General features: G+C 45.5%; 1 protein-coding gene across 2 annotated transcripts in view; it reads right to left on the minus strand.

Annotated features, from left to right (window-relative positions):
- CRTC3 (CREB regulated transcription coactivator 3) overlaps nucleotides 1-24,000 on the minus strand; it is a 133,648-nt gene that overhangs the window by 71,939 nt on the left and 37,709 nt on the right. For both annotated transcript variants that reach the window (XM_073653144.1, XM_073653143.1), the window contains exon 3: nucleotides 11,152-11,271. In XM_073653144.1, the coding sequence (XP_073509245.1) occupies nucleotides 11,152-11,271 (120 nt within the window). The remainder of the gene's footprint in view (nucleotides 1-11,151; nucleotides 11,272-24,000) is intronic.

Below are 24,000 nucleotides of genomic sequence, written 5' to 3' on the forward strand. Positions count from 1 at the left end.
AACACATATAACCACGATATAGCTAGTGTCAGTCTATGGGTTAACCCTGAAGGATAATGGTGCATCCTGCACACATTTCCTGCTAGCCTTACTGCTAGTGATCCTATCACAAATTTCCTGTGCAAACCTTGCACATCTTTTCTACCAGTTCAGCTGACTGAATCCAGAAATACCCCATTTGTTTTTCTAGCCAATACATAATCGACACTAAATTAGACACAGTGTGGGCAGCAAAGTGGCTCAGTGATTAACACTGTAGTCCTGCAGCACTGTGATCCTCAATTCACATCCCACCAAGGACAACATCTGCAAGGAGTTTGTATGTTCTCCCCGTGTTTGCGTGGGGTTCCTCCTGGTTCTCCGGTTTCCTCCCACACTCCAAAGACATACTGATAGGGAATGTAGATTGTGAGCCCCAATGGGGAAAGTGATTATATTGTCTGTAAAGCGCTGTGGAATTAATGGCGCTATATAAGAAAATAATAATAAATAACACTAAAGCCCTGACACATGAAATCAAACTACGTGTGGGTCAATATGTGGATTTCTTGTGTCCCTCTTGACTCATAATGAGCCCATTTGTTTTTCTCCTGCACAGCTATGTAGAATTATGGGATAATGTGCACTACAATGCATAACTATTAAGACCCATCATTTTTGCCAGAGTAATTCTGTGGCAGTCATTTAGGTGACTCACAGCAGCTTTAGGCTATGTTTTCTGAAGATATCAGGAGATCGAGGGTGAGACACAGAATTCAGGGATGTGTCACTTGTCAAAATGCTGCTGTTAACTGTGAAGGATTTTGCTGGACTAGTTCAGCAACACCCCCTCCTGTGATAAGTGCCTCACTGTCTATGGACTTTGCACATGGAGAGCCTGGTGTGGGCAGGGTTAGCCGTGGTGTGGGCGGGGTTAGCTTCCTCAGCTTTGCTGCATTTTAAATCTAAAAGCTCTGATTGTGTCAGAACAGCTGCACCCAGTAATCTAAGTGATACATTGTTGGATTCAGCTTCTCTTTGCCTACATCACGCTGCTTTCAGATGAAATAGCAAAAACCTACTGACAGATTCCCTTTAATAACTCCATATTGTCTGATATTTAGCTTTATTGTTTTATGGCTATTTTATGTTAGAGAAACTAAATATCTACCAGGTAATCCTACGATCAATGTTCGCATGGTCAATGGAATACAATAATCCTACTAAACATTTTTCCCCTTCCTTTAAGATATAAGCAGCCACGACACTGTCAAAAAAAAAAAGACTGCTACGTGTTCACAAGACGACACATCTAGGAAAAAAGCATTTTGTGATTCTATCATCGCACTGTGCATTTATTTTTTACCAGCTGCCTCCAAAGCCACATCAGAAAGAAACTGATCCTTCCCTGCGCCATTCTGTCTGACAAATCTATTTTAGAGTCTTACCTCTAATTTTATTAATGCTTGGTATCAAGCCGCTGCAGCCCTCCACCAAACAGGTATGAATGAGCCACGCACGCCATGTTTACCCAGCAAGCAGTATGCCTCATTTCTGAAGTGCAAGTTCCAACATACACTACACACAAATTAGCAGAAAATTAAAGGTTATGAGCTAAAACCGTAATCCAGCCAATGAAAGTCAAGAAATCCCATAATCATTGAAACAAAAAAACTGTAAGAACTGTCAGAAAATAGGAGGAATCGCTGTACAAACGTCACTTACTCGTCCATGTCTCAACATAAAGATAGCGAAGATGCATGAAAGGCTAAGGGTACTAATACAATTTAGAATATTTGCACTTTCATTTTTTTTAGGGGTTAAACATGAGGGCCATCGTTTCTGTACCACAAAAAGGTACAGATCCTGCATGGTGATTTTAAGGAAAAAAAAGAAGCACTAGCTAAAATTAAATACAATATTGCAAAATAATAAAATAAAAATCTCCTGTATTTCCCATTTTGGATTTCTATAAGTTAATAAAGCTACAAAACCTTTGCACGCACAGAGCGATTGTTGACCTCTACCGCACAAGCCTCGTTCAGAATGAATAAAAGATGGATCCTGTAGTGAATAGTAGTGTTTGGGCAGCAAAAGAGTATACAGTTTGCCACCATACGAACGATTTCCTTTGGCGCTGCTACTGGTCACTTTACAGGCAAGGCATCAGAAAATGAGCCACTGATAAAATCAGGTTTTTGCGTTACATTTTATTTTTCCTTTTTACATATCACAATATGTATTAGAAATTAAAATTAGAACTCGAGCCAATTTTCACAGAGGACACTGGGGATTTTTTTTTAAACTCTAATTTCCTGTTTCAGAAAACAACACCTGGACATTTGCCAAACAGTCAGACCCCCGAACCCATCTTTTGTATTGAAGTGTCTAATGAACCTGTGCAAAGGTCATTGTGAAGGGAGGGGCAGGGTCAGCTGTGACATCACTTATTGTGATTGGTGGATCCTCTTATCAGCTGTGTACACAAATGTTACCTGTCATTGTAATCCTGCCTCTGATGATAAGGAGCCTGCTGAAAACTCTCCTTGAAAAGGACAGGAAGTAGGAGTTTAAAAAAGTTTCATTAACAAAAAAAACATTGCCAATTTTTTTAAAAAACAAAAACCGGATTTAAACAATAGGTCATTTTCTGATGATCGCTTTCCTTTAAGATTTTTCTGGAATTGTCCTGCAAAGCATTCTGTATCCTACGACCTACATGTTTTGAATAAAGGACTTTAAACGTCATGGTTAAATGCAATCACTTTGTTAATACTATCACACTTGGAAAGACATATATTGATTGGATATAGCAACCCATTCACATGTGTAGGCCATTTGTCTATATTGGAAACCCACCCAAATGTGATGCCTCTACTAGAAATAAGAGTAGGTCTTGTTTACACGGTTGTCATCCATTCAAGCTGTTCTATCGGGAGGTTGTGAAAACAAGTCACATAACAAGACCATTCTGCAGATACTTGAAAGAGTGAATTGTAAATCAGTGGTACATGTGTAATTATTTCCTTGTATGTCCTAGTAGGAAACATGTCAAACTCCGACCCGGTGGCCAAATCTGGCCTGCAGGGCGGTTATATTTGGCTCCCGACACCAGAATCACCACCCCTGGCCATTATACTGTATGGAGGGCTATGCGGGGCCCATTGGTCCGTATGAGGGCCTATGCGGGGCCCATTGGTCCGTATGAGGGCCTATGCGGGGCCCATTGGTCCGTATGAGGGCCTATGCGGGGCCCATTGGTCCGTATGAGGGCCTATGCGGGGCCCATTGGTCCGTATGAGGGCCTATGCGGGGCCCATTGGTCCGTATGAGGGCCTATGCGGGGCCCATTGGTCCGTATGAGGGCCTATGCGGGGCCCATTGGTCCGTATGAGGGCCTATGCGGGGCCCATTGGTCCGTATGAGGGCCTATGCGGGGCCCATTGGTCCGTATGAGGGCCTATGCGGGGCCCATTGGTCCGTATGAGGGCCTATGCGGGGCCCATTGGTCCGTATGAGGGCCTATGCGGGGCCCATTGGTCCGTATGAGGGCCTATGCGGGGCCCATTGGTCCGTATGAGGGCCTATGCGGGGCCCATTGGTCCGTATGAGGGCCTATGCGGGGCCCATTGGTCCGTATGAGGGCCTATGCGGGGCCCATTGGTCCGTATGAGGGGCTATGCGGGGCCCATTGGTCCGTATGAGGGGCTATGCGGGGCCCATTGGTCCGTATGAGGGGCTATGCGGGGCCCATTGGTCCGTATGAGGGGCTATGCGGGGCCCATTGGTCCGTATGAGGGGCTATGCGGGGCCCATTGGTCCCGTATGAGGGGCTATGCGGGGCCCATGGTTCCGTATGAGGGGCTATGCGGGGCCCATGGTTCCGTATGAGGGGCTATGCGGGGCCCATGGTTCCGTATGAGGGGCTATGCGGGGCCCATGGTTCCGTATGAGGGGCTATGCGGGGCCCATGGTTCCGTATGAGGGGCTATGCGGGGCCCATGGTTCCGTATGAGGGGCTATGCGGGGCCCATGGTTCCGTATGAGGGGCTATGCGGGGCCCATGGTTCCGTATGAGGGGCTATGCGGGGCCCATGGTTCCGTATGAGGGGCTATGCGGGGCCCATGGTTCCGTATGAGGGGCTATGCGGGGCCCATGGTTCCGTATGAGGGGCTATGCGGGGCCCATGGTTCCGTATGAGGGGCTATGCGGGGCCCATGGTTCCGTATGAGGGGCTATGCGGGGCCCATGGTTCCGTATGAGGGGCTATGCGGGGCCCATGGTTCCGTATGAGGGGCTATGCGGGGCCCATGGTTCCGTATGAGGGGCTATGCGGGGCCCATGGTTCCGTATGAGGGGCTATGCGGGGCCCATGGTTCCGTATGAGGGGCTATGCGGGGCCCATGGTTCCGTATGAGGGGCTATGCGGGGCCCATGGTTCCGTATGAGGGGCTATGCGGGGCCCATGGTTCCGTATGAGGGGCTATGCGGGGCCCATGGTTCCGTATGAGGGGCTATGCGGGGCCCATGGTTCCGTATGAGGGGCTATGCGGGGCCCATGGTTCCGTATGAGGGGCTATGCGGGGCCCATGGTTCCGTATGAGGGGCTATGCGGGGCCCATGGTTCCGTATGAGGGGCTATGCGGGGCCCATGGTTCCGTATGAGGGGCTATGCGGGGCCCATGGTTCCGTATGAGGGGCTATGCGGGGCCCATGGTTCCGTATGAGGGGCTATGCGGGGCCCATGGTTCCGTATGAGGGGCTATGCGGGGCCCATGGTTCCGTATGAGGGGCTATGCGGGGCCCATGGTTCCGTATGAGGGGCTATGCGGGGCCCATGGTTCCGTATGAGGGGCTATGCGGGGCCCATGGTTCCGTATGAGGGGCTATGCGGGGCCCATGGTTCCGTATGAGGGGCTATGCGGGGCCCATGGTTCCGTATGAGGGGCTATGCGGGGCCCATGGTTCCGTATGAGGGGCTATGCGGGGCCCATGGTTCCGTATGAGGGGCTATGCGGGGCCCATGGTTCCGTATGAGGGGCTATGCGGGGCCCATGGTTCCGTATGAGGGGCTATGCGGGGCCCATGGTTCCGTATGAGGGGCTATGCGGGGCCCATGGTTCCGTATGAGGGGCTATGCGGGGCCCATGGTTCCGTATGAGGGGCTATGCGGGGCCCATGGTTCCGTATGAGGGGCTATGCGGGGCCCATGGTTCCGTATGAGGGGCTATGCGGGGCCCATGGTTCCGTATGAGGGGCTATGCGGGGCCCATGGTTCCGTATGAGGGGCTATGCGGGGCCCATGGTTCCGTATGAGGGGCTATGCGGGGCCCATGGTTCCGTATGAGGGGCTATGCGGGGCCCATGGTTCCGTATGAGGGGCTATGCGGGGCCCATGGTTCCGTATGAGGGGCTATGCGGGGCCCATGGTTCCGTATGAGGGGCTATGCGGGGCCCATGGTTCCGTATGAGGGGCTATGCGGGGCCCATGGTTCCGTATGAGGGGCTATGCGGGGCCCATGGTTCCGTATGAGGGGCTATGCGGGGCCCATGGTTCCGTATGAGGGGCTATGCGGGGCCCATGGTTCCGTATGAGGGGCTATGCGGGGCCCATGGTTCCGTATGAGGGGCTATGCGGGGCCCATGGTTCCGTATGAGGGACTATGCGGGGCCCATGGTTCCGTATGAGGGACTATGCGGGGCCCATGGTTCCGTATGAGGGACTATGCGGGGCCCATGGTTCCGTATGAGGGACTATGCGGGGCCCATGGTTCCGTATGAGGGACTATGCGGGGCCCATGGTTCCGTATGAGGGACTATGCGGGGCCCATTGTTCCGTATGAGGGACTATGCGGGGCCCATTGTTCCGTATGAGGGACTATGCGGGGCCCATTGTTCCGTATGAGGGACTATGCGGGGCCCATTGTTCCGTATGAGGGACTATGCGGGGCCCATTGTTCCGTATGAGGGACTATGCGGGGCCCATTGTTCCGTATGAGGGACTATGCGGGGCCCATTGTTCCGTATGAGGGACTATGCGGGGCCCATTGTTCCGTATGAGGGACTATGCGGGGCCCATTGTTCCGTATGAGGGACTATGCGGGGCCCATTGTTCCGTATGAGGGACTATGCGGGGCCCATTGTTCCGTATGAGGGACTATGCGGGGCCCATTGTTCCGTATGAGGGACTATGCGGGGCCCATTGTTCCGTATGAGGGACTATGCGGGGCCCATTGTTCCGTATGAGGGACTATGCGGGGCCCATTGTTCCGTATGAGGGACTATGCGGGGCCCATTGTTCCGTATGAGGGACTATGCGGGGCCCATTGTTCCGTATGAGGGACTATGCGGGGCCCATTGTTCCGTATGAGGGACTATGCGGGGCCCATTGTTCCGTATGAGGGACTATGCGGGGCCCATTGTTCCGTATGAGGGACTATGCGGGGCCCATTGTTCCGTATGAGGGACTATGCGGGGCCCATTGTTCCGTATGAGGGACTATGCGGGGCCCATTGTTCCGTATGAGGGACTATGCGGGGCCCATTGTTCCGTATGAGGGACTATGCGGGGCCCATTGTTCCGTATGAGGGACTATGCGGGGCCCATTGTTCCGTATGAGGGACTATGCGGGGCCCATTGTTCCGTATGAGGGACTATGCGGGGCCCATTGTTCCGTATGAGGGACTATGCGGGGCCCATTGTTCCGTATGAGGGACTATGCGGGGCCCATTGTTCCGTATGAGGGACTATGCGGGGCCCATTGTTCCGTATGAGGGACTATGCGGGGCCCATTGTTCCGTATGAGGGACTATGCGGGGCCCATTGTTCCGTATGAGGGACTATGCGGGGCCCATTGTTCCGTATGAGGGACTATGCGGGGCCCATTGTTCCGTATGAGGGACTATGCGGGGCCCATTGTTCCGTATGAGGGACTATGCGGGGCCCATTGTTCCGTATGAGGGACTATGCGGGGCCCATTGTTCCGTATGAGGGACTATGCGGGGCCCATTGTTCCGTATGAGGGACTATGCGGGGCCCATTGTTCCGTATGAGGGACTATGCGGGGCCCATTGTTCCGTATGAGGGACTATGCGGGGCCCATTGTTCCGTATGAGGGACTATGCGGGGCCCATTGTTCCGTATGAGGGACTATGCGGGGCCCATTGTTCCGTATGAGGGACTATGCGGGGCCCATTGTTCCGTATGAGGGACTATGCGGGGCCCATTGTTCCGTATGAGGGACTATGCGGGGCCCATTGTTCCGTATGAGGGACTATGCGGGGCCCATTGTTCCGTATGAGGGACTATGCGGGGCCCATTGTTCCGTATGAGGGACTATGCGGGGCCCATTGTTCCGTATGAGGGACTATGCGGGGCCCATTGTTCCGTATGAGGGACTATGCGGGGCCCATTGTTCCGTATGAGGGACTATGCGGGGCCCATTGTTCCGTATGAGGGACTATGCGGGGCCCATTGTTCCGTATGAGGGACTATGCGGGGCCCATTGTTCCGTATGAGGGACTATGCGGGGCCCATTGTTCCGTATGAGGGACTATGCGGGGCCCATTGTTCCGTATGAGGGACTATGCGGGGCCCATTGTTCCGTATGAGGGACTATGCGGGGCCCATTGTTCCGTATGAGGGACTATGCGGGGCCCATTGTTCCGTATGAGGGACTATGCGGGGCCCATTGTTCCGTATGAGGGACTATGCGGGGCCCATTGTTCCGTATGAGGGACTATGCGGGGCCCATTGTTCCGTATGAGGGACTATGCGGGGCCCATTGTTCCGTATGAGGGACTATGCGGGGCCCATTGTTCCGTATGAGGGACTATGCGGGGCCCATTGTTCCGTATGAGGGACTATGCGGGGCCCATTGTTCCGTATGAGGGACTATGCGGGGCCCATTGTTCCGTATGAGGGACTATGCGGGGCCCATTGTTCCGTATGAGGGACTATGCGGGGCCCATTGTTCCGTATGAGGGACTATGCGGGGCCCATTGTTCCGTATGAGGGACTATGCGGGGCCCATTGTTCCGTATGAGGGACTATGCGGGGCCCATTGTTCCGTATGAGGGACTATGCGGGGCCCATTGTTCCGTATGAGGGACTATGCGGGGCCCATTGTTCCGTATGAGGGACTATGCGGGGCCCATTGTTCCGTATGAGGGACTATGCGGGGCCCATTGTTCCGTATGAGGGACTATGCGGGGCCCATTGTTCCGTATGAGGGACTATGCGGGGCCCATTGTTCCGTATGAGGGACTATGCGGGGCCCATTGTTCCGTATGAGGGACTATGCGGGGCCCATTGTTCCGTATGAGGGACTATGCGGGGCCCATTGTTCCGTATGAGGGACTATGCGGGGCCCATTGTTCCGTATGAGGGACTATGCGGGGCCCATTGTTCCGTATGAGGGACTATGCGGGGCCCATTGTTCCGTATGAGGGACTATGCGGGGCCCATTGTTCCGTATGAGGGACTATGCGGGGCCCATTGTTCCGTATGAGGGACTATGCGGGGCCCATTATACTGTATAGAGGACTATGTGGGGGCCATTATTCTGTATGAGGGCCCATTATACACTATATTGGTTGGCCCGCAATTGCTAAGTTTTTCATTTTGGCCCTGTGTGTTTAGGTTTGACATCCCTGCACTAGGGCCTCATCAGGCAGGTCCTGATAATGTCCTGGCCTCTCCATCTGTAAATCTCAAATTTCTTTTTTTTGTCTCTTGAATCCAATATAACATTACAATAAGTACAAAATAAGTCAATTATGTTGCTAAACCAAAAAATTGGTCAAGTTATAGAAAGGACTTTGCAGCATATAATCACTTCCATGAAATCTGCCTTCCCAGCTACTCCACCTCTCTGACAAATGGTCACAATACTGGTGAGGCCAGCCTCACAGTTTGAGGACCACTGATTTAAAGGGGTTTTCCCACGAACAAAAGTTCATTTAAAAAATTGACTGTGTCTGATCGTGTATACTCTTTTTCTCCCCACCCCTGCCCAGGAGCTGTGGTATGTTCCGTACATGGTCAGACACAGCCAGTTTTAAAATGAACTTTTGTTCGTGGGAAAACCCCTTTAAGCCCATGACCCCACTATCAGTATGTGGTCAGTATTCGGTTAGTATTTTTTCTCAGGAGTGGGAGCCAAAATCAGGAGTGGGTGATAAATGCAGAATTGGTGACTTGTTTCTATTATACCTTTTCTCTGATTGTTCATCACCTGATTTTGACTCCCACCTTTGAGAAAAAATACTGACCGAATACTGACAAAATACTGATAGTGGGGCCGTGGCATAAGGCATTATATGTGCAGAGCTATTCTAGCCTCATTTAGGACATCCAGTGGACGACTTAAAAAGAGACACAAAATCTAAAACTGATTGCCAAAACTAAACAAGAAATCTCAATGTCCTCATTGTTTGCTAGTCTACAGCATTCTCTACATGACTCTAAGGCTGCGTGCCCACTATGCGTTTTTCAAGCATTTTTGATGCGGAATTTCCGTAGCAGAAACGCTTTAAAAACGCTTGGTAATCCGTGCCCCATGATCCCCAATGAAAATCTGCCTGTTCTGTGCACATGCTGTGGATTTTTCTGCAGCAGATTTTCCTTGCGGAAAAATCCGCAGCATGTCCATTATTTGTGCATTTCCGCATGCGGATTTGAGGTCTCAATGCATTTGAAAAACGCAAGTCAAATCCGCATGTAAAAACGGTGCAAAAGCGCATCAAAAACGCGTGTAAAATCTGCAAGCGTTTTTGACTACCAAGAACATGCAGAAACGCTGCAGAAATTATCTGCTTCATTTCTGCATCGCGGGCACATAGCCTAAAATAGTGAGACTTTTAGAAATCCTGCAGAGAAGACAGGAGTTAACCTACCGCTGATCGTCTTCAGTTGATGACTGACTGAAACCACCCCAACCAAGGGTCTAGTGATATTTGTTCTAGTGCACACAGCACAGAGGCGTCTGCTGCAGCCAGTTGTCTAAGGCTATGTTCACACATCATGGTTTTTTTTTCAGCGTTTTTTGCTGCAGATTTTTATGCAAATTTTCAGCTGCCTTTTGCATTACCAGCAAAGTCTATGAGATTCCAGAATTCTCTGTTCACACATCATGTTTTTTTTGTTGCGCATTTTGTGCCTTGCATTGTTTTTTGGAAAATAGAGCATGTCCCTTCTTCTTTCAGCATTTTTTAACCCATAGGAAGTAATGAGTGGTAAAAAAAACGCATTAAATTTGCATCAGTGTTTTTTCAGTGTTTTTGATGGCAAAATAGAATGGGGTTCTTTTTTTTCACAGAACTTTATGTACATGCATAAATAGAGACAGAAGAACAGTGAAAAAAACGCTGAAAAAAAAAAAAAAAAAAAAAAGCATCAAAAAAGCACCAAAACTGCAAAAAAAAAAACGAACAAAATGCCCCTGAAGATAAAGTTTTTCTGCAGATTTGTGTCTGAACATAGCCTTATAGCCAGACACCGGGCAGGAGAAGGGGCAAGACATGGCTGATCTGAGATACGCAGATGAGATTTATTTTAACTTGTCTCCGTTTTAATTGGAATATGAAACAAAAAATGAGATTAAGTGCAGAATTGTGGGATATTATTTTGTGTTTTTTTCAGGTAGTCACAGACAAGCGATTGTTGGATAGTCTGGCTACCAAAAAATTCTAACAAAGCAAACATGTGAAGGTCTATAGAAACAGGACCTGTCAACCATTAGGAGAAAACACAGCGGTTGGATAGAAGCCTTCACAGTTTCCACTAAACGTCAGGTTAATAATAAAAGGAAAAAACCCCATAAAGGACAGACCGTCCGGACAGACAGGAGGGCTGTAGACTTTATATTGTCAAAAGGGAATGAAGCCTTTACAACCAAATCAAACTGCAAAGGAAACTCCTAAAACCTAAGCACAATATAGCAACACCAGAAAGGTTATAAAGCAGCGTGGAAATAAAAGCTCAGTCCTGTCCTAATGGGATAAGTGCTCGCTGCTGGAAGAGGCAGTCTAATGAGCTGGAATCCCAGCGAGATCTCACTGTTTACATGGAGTGCTGCGGCCCTACCAAGAGCTGAAATTAGACAGTCGCCACAGGAACGCCAGCGCTACCGCCAGCTTCTCTTTGCCCTTTTCAGAAATCTTAAAGGATATTTGTCGTCCATGCTTCTCTACGGGTCTGTGCAGAGGGGAATGCTGGCGATTACGGGAAACCCTTTGCACCAGCCCATGGTGCCTCATACCTCGCATATTATCTGCTGGGTGAAAGGAAGCCTGTAAAAAAAAAAGAAAAGCGACATGAGTACTGCTAAAATAGTAACACCAAATATTCACATTAATATTAAATGTTCAACTGCGGCCTGTCTCATTTCACTGTCAAAGCCGCTTCCAGGCCTTCACCTTCCCCAGCTACAATTAAAGGGAATCTGGCACCCAGTTTTTGCCTCCTGATATGAGAGCAGCACAATGTAAGGACAGAGACCCTGACTCCAGCGATGTGTCTCTTAATGGGCCGCTTGCTGTAGTTTTGATAAAATAATCATGAGATTATCACTAAAAGGACTAGTAAACCAGCTGCCAGGTAGTCCTCCATATTCATGAGCTCTCTCACGTTGCCTCCACTGCTGATTGGCAGCTTTCTATGTACACTGTGCATAGGCAGAAAGCTGCCAATCAGTGGTGTGGGTGGGGTTATACAGAGCTCAGCATTGAGAAAACTGGTAGATGTGCAGCAGAGAAAACAGTGATTTTATCAAAACTGCAGAAGGTAGCCCAGTAAGTTATACATTCCTGGAATTGGGGTCTCGGGCCCTACATTATGCCGTTCACAGATGGTGGAGCAAAAACCCGCTGAAAGATTTCCTTTCAAAGAGTATATACTACTTTACTGTAAATTACATATAGTGTTATTTGTTTAACGCCCAAGATCAAGTGGATCAATAGAAAATTTCCAGCCCCCAATCCTGCCATTGTTTTCACACTGTTACCACGGATTCTGTCCTGTAGTTTTTATAGCTACAGGTCAAGCAGGCGCAGGAAATACAGGTGTACAATATGTAGTAGGCGCACTTCCACCGTCCTGACAGTAGGGGGCCAGTGTGGCCATTACCTTCTTCCCATGTAACTCCGTATAGAGGATGATCATCATCCACATCATCCGCACACAGTCAGGAGTTATAATCCGAAGCCTCACTGTTTCTGCGCGGCCATCTAGACCGTCCACCAACCTGCAGCCGCAGCTTTCCGGTTATCTAGGATTATGTTATGCTCTACTGGTTCGGCCCTTTCTTTCTGGGATGCAATAAAAGCTTTTAATACTACAAGAGATGGGTGGATTTTTTTTTTAAATAGATATGTTACTGACTTAATAGAAGTTCAGGGAGCTCAGGGGTAATGTAGTTTTACCCGTTAGAGCAACAGCCACATGACAGGCTGTGGTTCACCGCCTACTGTTGGCTCCGCACAGGAAACAAGGAAAAGCATCGGAAACTCTGGACCATGCAGTAATCATGTATACTGGAGTTTACTAAGGTGGCTTAAGTTTGGGAAAAAGTTTGATATTTGGAAAACCCCTTTAAATAACAGTCAAACCCCCACTCATCGATAAATTATTCCCAAACCCATGGGTATGATGGTAATTTATAATCTTGGTACATGATGTTTAATAGAGCAGTATAAAAACATTAAAAAAACACCAATTCTTTACATATGAAACATTTTCTTTTTATGCAGATGTTTTTCTACAAGTTTTTCAGTAGAATACGAGGCAGAGTACTGTCCCAACAGTATCTCAAAGAACCTGACCATCTATAATAGGTTATAATAGTAACTGAAGAGCAGATGATAGACCTCCGGCTGTGCTTCTCTATTACAGGACTCGAGCAGTTGCATCTTGACCATTGCTTTAAGCAATCCTATGTGGTTTCTACATATAATACAACTGAGGGCGCAGTCAGATGACAGTATTACTCGCACGAGGATCGCAACACAATCCTCGGACTGGCTGTCGGCTCTCCTGACCTTAGAGCTACAGCTGCATAGAAATACATGCTATCACGCTCAGGTCAGGAGAGCCGACAGCCAGTCCCAGGATTGTGATGCTATCCTCGTAAGAGTAATACGGCCGTCTGACTGCGCCCTTAGTCTGCGTATTACAATTATAAACAGTAAATTGTAATATACAAAAACTTTCTTGCACTTTAGAGATAAACAAAAGTGGGATTAGCTTGGTGTTAGGTGACAAAGGTACAGGGAAATTATTAGAACACACAAATGAAGCAGAGTTAAGAGCATAGCTGGTAAAGAAAAAGTATTTTTTATTAAAGGCATTTACCAAGATTAGAAGTTATTTTCCATTATATTTGCTGCAATCTAAAAAATATTGAATTTACCAATAATTAGCACTTCAAAATTTAAAACATTTGGCAGGTGGCTGCAGATCTTTAAAGGGAATCTGTCAGTAGGTTTTTGCTACCTCATCTGAGAGCAGCATGGTGTAGGCAAAGAGACCCTGAATCCAACGATGTATTACTTAGATTACTGGGTGCAGCTGTTCTCACACAGTTTTTAGATTTAGCAATGAAGCAGAGCTGAGGAAGCTAGCTCCGCCCACACCCGTCTCTGTATATACAATGTCCATAGACAGTGAGGTGCTCATTGGAGGAGGGGGCATGTCGGACCAGCATACAAAGGCTGCTGTGTCCAGCAATGATAAACTTCTGGTGCTAAAACAATCATGCAAAATACAGCACTCGGACAGAAAATACAGTCATGTGAACAAGACTCAAGAAATAGGACCCAAGTTTTTCTGCTAACAAGAATAGAATAACATAACTAGTTTGATTGGATCTATAAAAATTAGCCTTTACATGGATTATCCCCCCTGCATGTCACATATGTACAAATTGGTAATGATTCACATTCCAAAATGTCAGTAAAACAACTTTCCAAGTGGCCTCTTCTATGTTACAATGGTTCTTCTTGTTCCCTTCCCCTAAAAGGTCTACAGCTGTTGAATATGTGCAGATCTTGCCTGTGTTGGGGTGTAATGGATCACCAAGAGCGACTGCTTAGCGAATCGAGTAGAAACTGCATGCAGAAATTTAACTATTAGGCCACGTTCAGTATTTGGTCAGTATTTTTCATCAGTATTTGTAAGCCAAAACCAGGAGTGGAACAGAGGAAAAGTATAATAGAAACACGTCACCACTTCTGTATTTATCACCCACTCCTGGTTTAGGCTTAGAAATACTGATGTAAAATACTGACCAAATACTGAACGTGTGACCGTGGCCTTTGAATAAAAAACAGTGGATCCAAAGGATGATCTTGTAAATATCAGCCACAACTACCTGTATTCTAGCAAGAAAAGGTGCACTCCCGACTTCCTTCCTCCCGCCCTGCATAGAAAGCATGTCATTTGCACCTTCTCTGCGCGCCGGAGAACTCTGGGAGCACAAGTTACAGTGGCTCTCCAGCGCCTGCGCAGAACAAAAGGGAAGCCAATGCCCATAGAAGAGCGGAACAGTGAAGAGGAACGACGGCAGGCAGAACGCGCAGGCGCGGGATATCCGTCCGCGCACCAGACGCCACAGGGACACACTGACAATGTGGGAGGAGAAAGATAGAATAATGAAGTGAGGGGCCGCGTTATCTTCCAGGCAGCGTCCTCCCCATAGTCTGGAAAAGGTCATTAATGTAAAGTGATAAAAGAAGCTTTATCAACAACAATACACCCGATATGAGGCATACAGGGATCGCTCTCCTCAGCAGGCTATAATCTGTATGTCCATATTAATAGTTTACATAAATCAAATGTGGTGACTGATTCCCTTTAACCCCTTCACCCACCCAGCCCGTTTTCACCTTCCTGACCAGCGTCATTTTATGAGGTTATAACTCTGGAACGTTTCAGCATATCTTAGCGATTCCAAGATTGTTTGTTTTTTGGAACACTGCGCTTTATGCTAGTGGTAAACTTAGGTCAATAAAATTTGGGTTTATTTATAAAAATATTGAAAAAAAATGTTGAGTCATATACTAAATAGTTGATAAAAAAAAAACATTTACCACATATCTACTTTACATCAGTATCATTTTTTAAAAGACTTATTTTTGTTGGGATGTTAAAAAGGGTTAAAAGTCAGAGTCAGTATAAAATATATAATACATTGGGTACAGTAGTCCAATGCACGATGTGCTGAATATTTTTTCATAAGAATTTGGGAAAGTTATGAAATGTCCTATATATGTCTGTTCCAAGGATCTAGGCATTTAGGCGAGATGAGTCTGTGCTGCCCTTTATGTACACGCTCAGTAGGGAGGTCGGGCTGTGGAGTCGGAGTCAGGGAAATTGAGGAGTCGGTGATTTGGCTAACCAACTTCACAGCCCTGGCTTATAGGCCATAAAATCCATAAACAAGAACTCATTTAAAAACAGCACCCCTCAAAGCATTTATTACTTCACAAAATTTAAAGGGATTCTATCAGTAGGATCAGCCCTCCTAAGCCGTCTATATGGGCATGTAGGTCATAGGAAGCTGAATAAAATGACACCTTGATATCTGCGATCAGATGTCTTATTCCAGAGAAATCCTTGTTTTTCTTATATGTGAATGAGCTGTTCTGGGTTATAAACCGGACACTGATCTCCCAGAGAATCTGCCTCCAGATTATTTTACATGAAGGGGGAGTTACCAGTGTCATGGCCACTCTCTGTTCTCGCTGCACAGCTGTGTGTTATTAGAAGGGCTCGCTCACATGAAAATATAAATCGGACGAGTGGAATCCGATTTTTAAATCGTATAGCACTCAGACCAATGTTATTCTATAGGGTAGTGAAGATCAGCGATTATTTTCTCATGCCTATTAGGCATGAGAAAACAATCGCAGCATGCTGCGAATGCATCAGAGAATCGGACAGCACTCCCTCAAATAAGTCTATGGGTGTGTATGAAACATCGGACTGCACTTGTATGTCATCCGAGTGCAGTCTAATCTGAGTGAATACCGGCAATGGAGAAGATGGAGAATTTACTTTCTCGGCCCCTCCACAGCTGTGCTGCAATTATCTCATGCGAGAGGATCGGAGCACAGAGCACGGACACTCGGCTTGAATGCTTATACAGTTTGGGAAGACTGTCATTTGCATATTTGGCCCAATTCTCTGACATGAGAGAACATACGGCAGTGTGACCCCGGCCTAACTGACACATCTGCAGGTTCCTCTCAGCTTCCAGCTCACACACAGACAGACAGGACTGAAATATTGCTGCAATACAGCAGAGCTCAGAGAGCTGCAAAAAAAATCAGTTGGCAAGAAAACTAAATTAATTTCTCCTGTTCTGTGTTAGTTACTTGTCTCACACTAGTAACTCCCCCTTTTATTTAAAATAATCTCTGGAGGCAGATTCTCATGCAGATCAGTGTCCGGCCCATAGTCCTGAACAGCTCATTCACATGTAAAAAACATGGATTCTCTGGAATAAAACAGCAAATCGCTACTCTATGATTACATTTTTGGCATGCATCTATGGACAATACAGGGTCTGGATTGACTTCGGAGAGAGACTTACCGACGTTTCCTTCTCCTCAATTGTTTATGGTTTTATTAATTTCTTTTGCTTTCTCTCCCTCCTTACCCCTCTTCAACTTTTTTTTTTTCATTTACACTCCTTATCTTGTTTATTTTGTGTGTTTTTTTTATTTCCATTTTCTAGTGGTAAACACATTGTTATAGAACTTGTAAGATTGTAATTAGATTATTAAGCAGTTTGTTTTTTTAAAAAACAAACAGGTTTTGTAACTGCTTTATTCTGATTTATTGTAAATCATTTATGACTGTATTGTACTTATAAACGTATATGGAAATCAAACTTTTGATTTACAAAAAAAACACCATCAGATCGCAGGTATGAGGTTCATTCAGCTTCCTATTGCTTACATACCCATATAGATGACTTAGGAGGGCTGATCCTACTGACTGATTCCTTTTAAAGCAAACTAGAAAAAAAAAAAAAAAAAAAAAGTACTGTATAATGTTGCTTTAGCCTCAAATTCTTCATTTTCCCAAGGTTAAAAGGGGAAATGGACCCCACAATTTGTTGTGCAATTTGTGGTTGGAAGCTACTGTTTGGGATCAGAAGATCGCCTGCTAGACCTTGCTTCTGGTTGAGTCTAACAGGCCACTGTAGCTTGCAGACCCGGGGTCCCCGCAATCACGTCTTGGGGATGTTGATGGGGTGAGAGAGGGAGGCCTCTATCAGACTTCTAAATGCCCTGATCACTATTGATAGCAGCATCTAGAAGATAAGACAGCCAGGGGCTGGCTTACACAGGGATAACATCATCGGGACTTGAGCCAATAAGGTCCCCATGATGTCGCCGGTCCGAGATGGTGCTAAGACTGGAATCCCGTGCCCCAACCCTGCATGACCGTAAATTTATGGCGGCACTGCATAAAGACCAGCAAGTGCCGGGGTATATTTACCAGTGACAGTTGAGAAGAGGTTAAAAAGGGGTGGCTACTGTTCTGGATTTTTTTTTTACTTAGTTGCATGTATTTTGGGCTAATAATATCATTTTTGATATTGGGTTTCAATATAAATTTCGCACTTTGTTTTTTTACAGACTTTTTGTTTCTCATTACCTTCAACTATATTGTGGTTTGTGGGCATAAACCAGCTGAGAGGAGCTCAGAAAAAGCCATAAAAGATTACAAACTCTCCTGTTGGCCTGTCAGAACGAGCTCGCTGACAGATTCTCAGAGGTCGCCTCTTCCTCACACACTGACCAGTACGTCTGCCCATACAATGGCCGCTAGCGGTGGAGCATGTGACCGTCAGACTATTAGCCTCCTCCAATAGAAAAGCAGCTTTTCCATGTGAGGAAAAAGCAAAATTATGCAAAAATGTGATGAAATCCACCTGCAAAAATTATTTTTTTCCAAAATACATGTATTAGGAAAAAAAAAAAAAGGCTCCCATAAGTGACCAACTCCTTTAATCCTTCCATGCCAGTTACATGGAAAGTTATATAAGGAGTCCTCACGTAACAGGACAAAAAACATGAAGAAATAGACGATTTCCCTGGTTCCTATAGCTAATATGACAAGAATTAACCATTATATCTGATAAGCCGCCCAAGATGAAGGCTGTGGGGTTACAAGTCCACACAATATCACGGCTTTGCTGAATTTTAGAGGAAAGTAATAAAATGCCATAACAAAACCGCAAAGTGTGAAAGCTGCATACACCTAATACTTCTCAGAGCTCAGGGAGGACTATAATGTACCCAAATTAGGCAATATAATGTGGAGATGGAGATCGCCAGTCCTAGCTAGCTCCCGTCTAGTAAATGCTCACAAGGGGGCGATTCGGCCAGCGACCGAGCAGGCCTTGCAAGCTCTAAAACAAATAGCTTGTAAGTGCATGCTACTCATCTACAGAACCAGACACTTGTGATGAGACTGCAGAAGTAGCTGCTAACCCAAGCAAAAAGCAGCACAATACAGAATTAAAAATGCCTCCCTCCTTGATGAGAGGATTTTTAATAGGTAATTTACAACTTGATTGCTTTTACAAGCAGTTTGCAATTTTACACATGTAACAAAATGAAACCACTCCTTTAATTAGGGCTTTATTCTAAGACACAGTTCAATCTTCACCAACCGATGGCATATCAAAGCTACATATCTCTACACGTAGCAGCAGGAGAACCTACATCAAGACAAAGAAACAGGTTTTCCTGCCAGTCTGGCCTTGGTCACATTTCAGTATTTGGCTAGAATTTTGCAACAGTAAGGCTGAGTGCCCACGATGCAGATTTTAATGCATTTTTTCCGCCAAGGAGATGCAGAAATGCTCAGGAAATTTCTGCTTCAAATCTGCATCGTGGGCACATAGCCTTAATTGTAACCCAAAAGCAGGACAATAACTCTAATAGAAAGATCCATGGCTCTTCAGTGTTTAGGAGACACTTCTGGCTTACCCATACTGAGCAAGAATACTGATGTGTGAAGAAGGCCTTACAGTTTATCACGCCTAGGAGGAGGACTATATGGAGGGCAGTATGACACAATCGAGGACGATGTCAGACGAGGATAGCAAGGAGTTCTTAGAGGTTTCTCCTCTATTATTCCCCAGCAGACATAGTTAATGCAGCCCACAAATTTCTTGCTTGTAAGTTTTACTGGTAAATGATGAAGGTCCAAGACTGGACCTTCTGCAAAATGCAGGATCTAAAACCTGTTCTCATGATTCTCACCCAGATCACAGGAACAAACACAGGAACATTCACATTATAATATGGTTGATAAGGCTGAAAAGGAAGGAAATGTTGGAATTAAACGCAATAATACCCCTGCTCTGAACACAGGTGCAAACAATCCAATTCTGTGAAGATCTCAGTGGGACAAGACATCAAAGGTCCCGTGAAGAACCCTGAAGTGGATGGCTGCAGAATGGAAATGCCTCGTAAAATGTATTTCAGCTGAGGATTTCCTTTGCTTACATTGCAGGACAACCCTTGTTTGTATCTTGGTGTGAGCTTACAGCTACACATCAACTCACCAGTATTAGGCCTTGTTCACACATCAGTGATCTTTTTCACATTTGTCTGCAAGACACAGGCCATATTTCATCAGTCTACAGGATTCATTTTCCATCAGTTTTACCATCGGTGTGTCATTTATTACTGTCGCATAGGGTAGAAAATAAAAAATAAGCTGCTTCCCAAGCTCCGGCTAGCAGCCAGTCAGTGAAAAAATGACAACACTTGGATGTTACCGGTGTGCTGTCCATTTATTTTTTACTGACCCATTCAGTGGATGTAGGTTCTCGGAGCAGTATACTGGACAGTATTTTGCTGGGGTTGTAAGAGTGTTTCCATGCTACATGAATGGAGCAAAAAGGTTTGTGCGGCCCTAGCATGGCATCCAGTTTGGGTCTCCAGCACAGCTGGACCAGAGCAGTCTTCAATTCTGCCAGCATCCTTGGTACCTCTGGCATTTACTAGGTCACACAATATCATTAGTTCCACTCTTGGTTTTGACTTACAAATTTTGACCAAAATACTGATGCGAGAACGTGACCAAAGCCCAAATCACACCTGTGGGTTTTATATTTTTATATACATCTTCTATCCGTTTGGCCCCAAAAAAAGCAAAATGGAAACAAGTTTAATTTGCCCATTCAAGTCAATGGATCTGTGGAGAGAAAAAATAAAATAAAACAAGATATTGGTTCCTCAAACAATTCTCTTCTCCTTTCTGTTCGCCATGCTTAGTGTGGCACACACAGACACAATGCAAAGATTGAGTCAACGACTCCCCATTTTGTGATTTTCATATTGCCCACACCTGTTACTTGCCACAGGCGAGTTTGAACGAGCATCACATGCTTGAAACAAAAGTTATTTACCCACAATTTTGGAAAGGTGTTAATTTTGTCAGGCCCATTTTTGAAGTTGTGTGTGAAATTATGTCCAATTTGCCTTTTTTTTTTAAGTTTTTTTTTGTCTTGTTCCAATACACACAAAGGAAATAAACATGCGTATAACAAAACATGCGGAAGTGCAGTCATTTTCTGGGAGAAATACTTTTCTGGAACAATTTCAAGGGTGCCAACACTTTCGGCATGACTGTAGACACATGGCCCCTGTGGAAAAACCTCATCTATGCTAGCCCACAGAACCACATTGGTTCCAGTGCTCTCTGTATGCTATCAGTTTTGTATACTGGAATAAAATACTCGTGTCTGAATGAGCCCTTAAGGAAGAGAAATTGGAAGGCTGAAGCCTATGCAAAGTAAGATTTCTACATAATGATGTGACCGAACTCCGACAACCACAGCTTTCTCACCCTGCTCCCGGCAGTATAATCAGGAGCTGGTTGTGGTTGTATTTGCACATTTATATCTATTTTATATGTTTGCCTAGGTCTTATTTATTTTTTTTTTTTTTTTAGTTTACCACATTAGGCAAAATTTCCAGTTTCCAGATTTATTTGCCTGAATAATCATTTGCGCAAAATATGTATTAAATTAACTCCAGTCCTACCCTGGAGTGATTATATGTACGCCAGAAGTGTTTGCGACATTTTGCAGAAAAAGAAAAAAAAAAAAACACAAACATATGCACCATTCTGATAAAATTGGCATAACAAACACCAGGGAATACCACAAGACAAAAGAAGGAAAATGGACAAGACCTATAAGAAGGCAAGGTTATACCAAGACAGGCAACATACCAGTCAAGGGAGCCTCTTGAGCACAAGGTGAAGACAGTATAGTCATTATGGCTTTAAACTTTATAAAACTTTTTTTTTGTTTAAAAAAAGTTTGCAAAATACCCACAGGTAATTAAAATAAAAATTTGCAACAATTGGGGTTTGTGATTTTTGCAGTGAATTCCATGAGAAAATCTCCATCCAATTCACCTGCTAAATTTTCTTCCAAAATCCGTACTGCAGGTCATCTGCCTCTGCAGAATGTGGTGGGATTTTTGGAAAGTCTGTCTGACCTCAGAGACTTATTCTTAGGGATCTGTTATTTCTACCAGAGCGTGGCACAAGTGGTTGTTGGGCACATCTTATGCCCCTTATCACGGTCAGGAAATACGATCAGACCAGATGAGATCCAGCCTGTCTTCCAATAGCATTAGCCAGATCTGCTCAGTTTATAGGTCACCATAAATATCGGATATAGCTGGCAGGGTCAATGACAAAAAAATTTATCTAAAAGCAGTGTAATGTGTAGACTTGCCATAGTGACAGCATTGCTCAACAATACCACGTTGGCCTGAGGCATCACACCAAAACATGGTTTTATTGCAATAAAGTCTATTTATTCTGGAACGGAAAAGTCTTACATCTCTCTATTATATGTTGCGCTTCACTTCATAAATTTCCCCAAGTTCTCTTCTTGCCATTAGGACATCAGACAATTTTTTTTTCACTTACAAGGAATGTGTTATCAGATTGCCCATTGTTTAATTTTTTTTTTTTTAATTTTTGGCAATTTATTTTCTCCATACCACAATCTGGTATTAAAAATAAAAATCTTTTAAAATTTTCACACAGCCCAATAAGGCTTTCGAAAAAAGGAAGGAAATTCACAAGTACATTAGCTACAATCAAATTACTCTGACCCCATCTTTTGTACTGAAGCATCTAATGAGCATATGGAAAGGTCATTGTGAAAGTAAGCGAGGTCGGCGGTGACCACATACGTATATTGTGAGTGGTGGATACTGAGTTATGTGATCAGTTGTGATCCTGCCTCTGATGATAAGAAACTGCTGTAAACTCTTCCTGAGAAAACAGTGTGAATACTGCAAACAGGGCTGTGGAGTCGGAGCCCATTTTGGTGGAGTCGGTATAAAATAGACAGACTCAGACTCCTAAAATATATAATAAAATGGGTACAGTAGTTCAATGTAGTTTGTGGGGAATGGTTTTTTCATCAGAATTTGGGAAAGTTATGAAATGTCCTATAAGGCTGTGTGCTCACGATGTGTTTTTTAAGCGTTTCCGCAGCGGCAATTCCACTGCAGAAACGCTTAAAAAACGCATGATAGAAGGCGTGCCATGGTCCCCAATGATAATCCGCATGTGCTGTGCACATGCTGTGGAAATTTCCGCTGCGGATCATCATTGCGGAAAAATACGCAGCACTACCAATTATTTTGCGGAAGTGCTGCGTTTTTTGCCGCCATTGACTTGCATTGGAACGCATGGATTACGCATCACTGGATCTGTACATGCGGAATCCATGCGTTTCAATGTGCAGATGGTACCCGGGTCTGAAGAAGAGGAGACTCTCCTCCGGACCCGGGTACCATAGAACCTGTAAAAAAAATAAAAAACAATTATACTTATCTTCTGATGGCCCCCGATCTCCTTGTCTCGGCTTGCCGGCAGCTCACGGTGGACTCAAGGACCTGCCTTGATGTCATTTAGTCATGTGACGGGTCATGCGACCGCTGACGTCGGCAGGTCCTTTAGTCTACCGCGAGCTGCCAGCAAGCCGAGACGCATCGAATAAAGACTCCGGGGGCCATCAGAAGGCAAGTATGATATTTATTTTTTACCATTCTTTCGGTCACACTATATAAATTCATGCCGTTTGCATGGATTTATATAGTGTGACCAAGTTGTCAAGCACTTTCCAAGTGATGCTAAAATCGCTTGGAAAGCGCTTGACAACCTGCATGCGGAAATGCATGTGAAGAACGCTTCACATCCGCATGTCCCTGGCAGGAAAAACGCATTTACTATCCACATGTACAATCCGCATGTACAATCCGCATGTACAATCCACATGCGTTTTTTTCTGCCAGGGAGATGCAGAAACGCTCAGGAAAAAATCCGGAGCATTTCCGCATCGTGGGCACATAGCCTAAATGTCTGTCCTATTCCTGATCTAAGGGTCTAGACTTTTAGCCGAGATGAATCTGTGATAAATTTACTGTATCACTTAAACATGAGCCATGTATGAGGGAGTCGGAGTCACAGAGTCAGAGTTGGAGTCATGAAAATTGAGGAGTAGGAGGTTTGACTTACCGACTCCACAGCCCATGACTTTTGTGTTTTCATTGGCTGTAAGCCATAATCATCAACATTAACAGAAATAAACACTTGAAAAAGATCACTCTGTTTGTAATGACTCTATATAATATATGAGTTTCACTTTTTGTATTGAAGAACTGAAATAAATAACTTTTTGATAATATTCTAATTTAGTGAGATGCGCCTGTATATTTGCCCCTCAACACCAGAACTGCCACACTTGTGCGGGGCCCATTATTCTGTATGGGGGACTATGTGGGCCCCATTATTCCGTATGGGGGACTATGTGGGCCCCATTATTCTGTATGGAGGACAATGTGGGGCCCATTATTCCACATGGAGGACTGTTTTGGGCTCATTCTATATGGAGGACTGTGTGGGGCCCATTATTCTGTATGGAGAACTATGTTGGGCTCATTATTCTGTATGGAGGACTGTGT

The sequence above is a fragment of the Phyllobates terribilis genome, unplaced genomic scaffold (genome assembly GCF_046119375.1).
Source record: "Phyllobates terribilis strain yellow unplaced genomic scaffold, ASM4611937v1 Scaffold_11__3_contigs__length_659146591, whole genome shotgun sequence".
NCBI lineage: Eukaryota > Metazoa > Chordata > Amphibia > Anura > Dendrobatidae > Phyllobates > Phyllobates terribilis.